The sequence below is a fragment of the Mirounga leonina genome, unplaced genomic scaffold (genome assembly GCF_011800145.1).
Source record: "Mirounga leonina isolate KUSES-001 unplaced genomic scaffold, KU_Mleo_1.0 Mir_154, whole genome shotgun sequence".
Lineage (NCBI taxonomy): Eukaryota > Metazoa > Chordata > Mammalia > Carnivora > Phocidae > Mirounga > Mirounga leonina.
Genome location: NW_023270389.1, coordinates 16,121,270 through 16,123,537, shown reverse-complemented (window position 1 = coordinate 16,123,537; position 2,268 = coordinate 16,121,270). Strand labels below are relative to the sequence as shown.

At 37.6% G+C, this 2,268-nt stretch overlaps 1 protein-coding gene across 1 annotated transcript; it reads left to right on the top strand.

Moving 5' to 3' along the window:
- The first annotated feature begins 1,470 nt into the window (after window positions 1-1,470).
- LOC118013652 (cytochrome c oxidase subunit NDUFA4-like) lies at window positions 1,471-2,029 on the top strand. The gene has a single exon (XM_035009506.1). It carries the CDS (start codon window positions 1,610-1,612, stop codon window positions 1,856-1,858), a length of 249 nt encoding a protein of 82 aa, XP_034865397.1. The 5' UTR covers window positions 1,471-1,609; the 3' UTR covers window positions 1,859-2,029.
- The last annotated feature ends 239 nt before the right edge of the window (window positions 2,030-2,268 follow it).

Sequence of the window (2,268 nt, the reverse complement as noted above, 5' to 3'; positions counted from 1 at the left end):
CCTTTTTATCAACTCAACACACTATCATATTTTGCTATGAAGCATTTTCCAAAATGTGTCTAGTAAACACCAATGCTGTTAACTATTAATAGTTGTTAAGGAGAACGAGAGAGAGAGAGAGAGAGAGAGAGGGAAGGCAAGCACACAATCTAGGTTGAAATAAGTTTGGGAACTATTGGATAAATAAGACCAATCTGGAGTCTTTACTTTAGATCACTCAAACATTTTTTATTGTGATTAAGATTTTATATGATGAAGATTTAGAGGTAATACTAACTCTATCATGTTCATTGGGCTGCTTCTCATTATCTTTTTTTTTCCTTTCCTAAATTCTTTTTTTTTTAAGTTTTTGTTTAAATTCCAGTTAGTTAATATACAGTATAATATAAATTTCAGGTGTACAATATAGTGATTCAACACTTCCCTACAACACTGGGGGCTCATCACAAGTACACTACTTAATCCCCATCACCTATTTTACCCACCCCCCACCCACCTCTCCTCTGGTAACCATCAGTTTGTTCTCATTATCTGAATGCCCTGGACACAATCTCTTAGATAAGATGTTGTTCTTTTATTATTATTATTATTATTATTATTATTATTATTATTATACAGTGTGGTAAATATGAAACAACTTATGCTTCCTTTTAATACTCTTGTCCCTAATTGTCCAAAGTCTTTCTATATGTGTTTGGTAGACTAATAAAAATTTGGGTATTAAGTATTATCTTATGGACATAACAGCAACGTTAGCAATTGAAAATATATTAGATAACCCTGTTCATATAGCTCATTAACCCTGCTCATGTCTGGGGATTATCTCAATGAATACTGTGATAGAGTCAAGTACATTTTTTGCTATGTCTCCCACTAAGAGTAGAGTCTTATTTCCCTCCCCTGGAATCTGGGTTGGCTTTCATGGTTTCCTTTATCTATAGCAAATGACACGATCCCAGTTCTGGGCCTAGCCTTTATAAGAGCTCTGGAAGCTTCCACCATTTCTCTTTGAACCCTAAGACTCCATGTAAGAATTCCAACTACCCAGGTTGTGAGGACTCCCTTGGAGTCCTACAGAGAGACTTCATGGAGGTGCTCAGGTGGAAGCTCTAGCTGAGCAACAAGCCAACAAGGAGTGCCAGTAATCATCCCAGTCTATCCTTCAGATGACCTTGGTACCAGCTGTTATCTGCCTGCAACTCCTCAAATGACTCCAAGTGAAAAATGCCAGACTGAAAGTAGCCAAACCACAGAACCATGAGGAATAATAAATTGTTTTTTAAAGCCACTAGTTTTGGGTTGGCTTGTTGCACAACAATGGGATAACTGGGACAGATACTTTTCCTCATTCTCATACGCCACACAATATTAACCAATATCTTTAAAAACTCTTGTATTTCTATTCAGGTTTTTCAGTAGGTGTATCTTTTGATAACCACACAGCTCAGAGGAAGGACTAGCAGTCATTTATAAAGTAGTTCTTTTACTTTTAGGTAGGAGGTTCTGGGTGACTTTGGACGTCCGTTCATCCTCGGTGTAGGGATTACTTAGTGCTGGGCCTTGCACGTTTGGTTTTTTTTCTCCTGGACAGGAGGCCTCTGCAGCAACCATGTTACACCAGATCATGGGTCAGGCCAAGAAGCATCCGAGCTTGGTCCCCCTCTTCGTATTTATTGGGGCAGGAGGTACTGGAGCAGCGCTGTATGTCTTGCGCCTGGCATTGTTCAATCCAGATGTCAGTTGGGATAGGAAGAATAACCCAGAACCCTGGAACAAACTGGGACCCAATGATCAATTCAAGTTCTACTCAGTGAATGTAGATTACAGCAAACTGAAGAAAGAAGGTCCAGACTTCTAAATGAAATGTTTCACTATAAAGCTGCTTAAAATGAAGGTCTTCCAGAAGCCGTCCACATAATTTTCCACTTATCCAGGAAATATTTCCCCTCTAAATGCATGAAATCATGTTGGTGTATTGTGTTGGGGTTTACACTGAATAATAAATATCTGAAACTTGAAAAAAAAAAAAGTAGTTCTTTTAAATAAGGAATTCAAGAAAGCCAAACATATAAGAGGCAAAGTAGACCCATCACAGACTCTATAAAGTTAGGGCATCTAAGCTATGTATGTATACATGACATGAAAAGGCTGTTATTGTATTTGTAGCCTCACCTGAGAAGATTACACTGGCTCTCAATCATGTCAATTCCCCAAAGATCTTAATAATACTTTAGAAATGTGAGAACATTTTTATTTATTTTTTTTTTT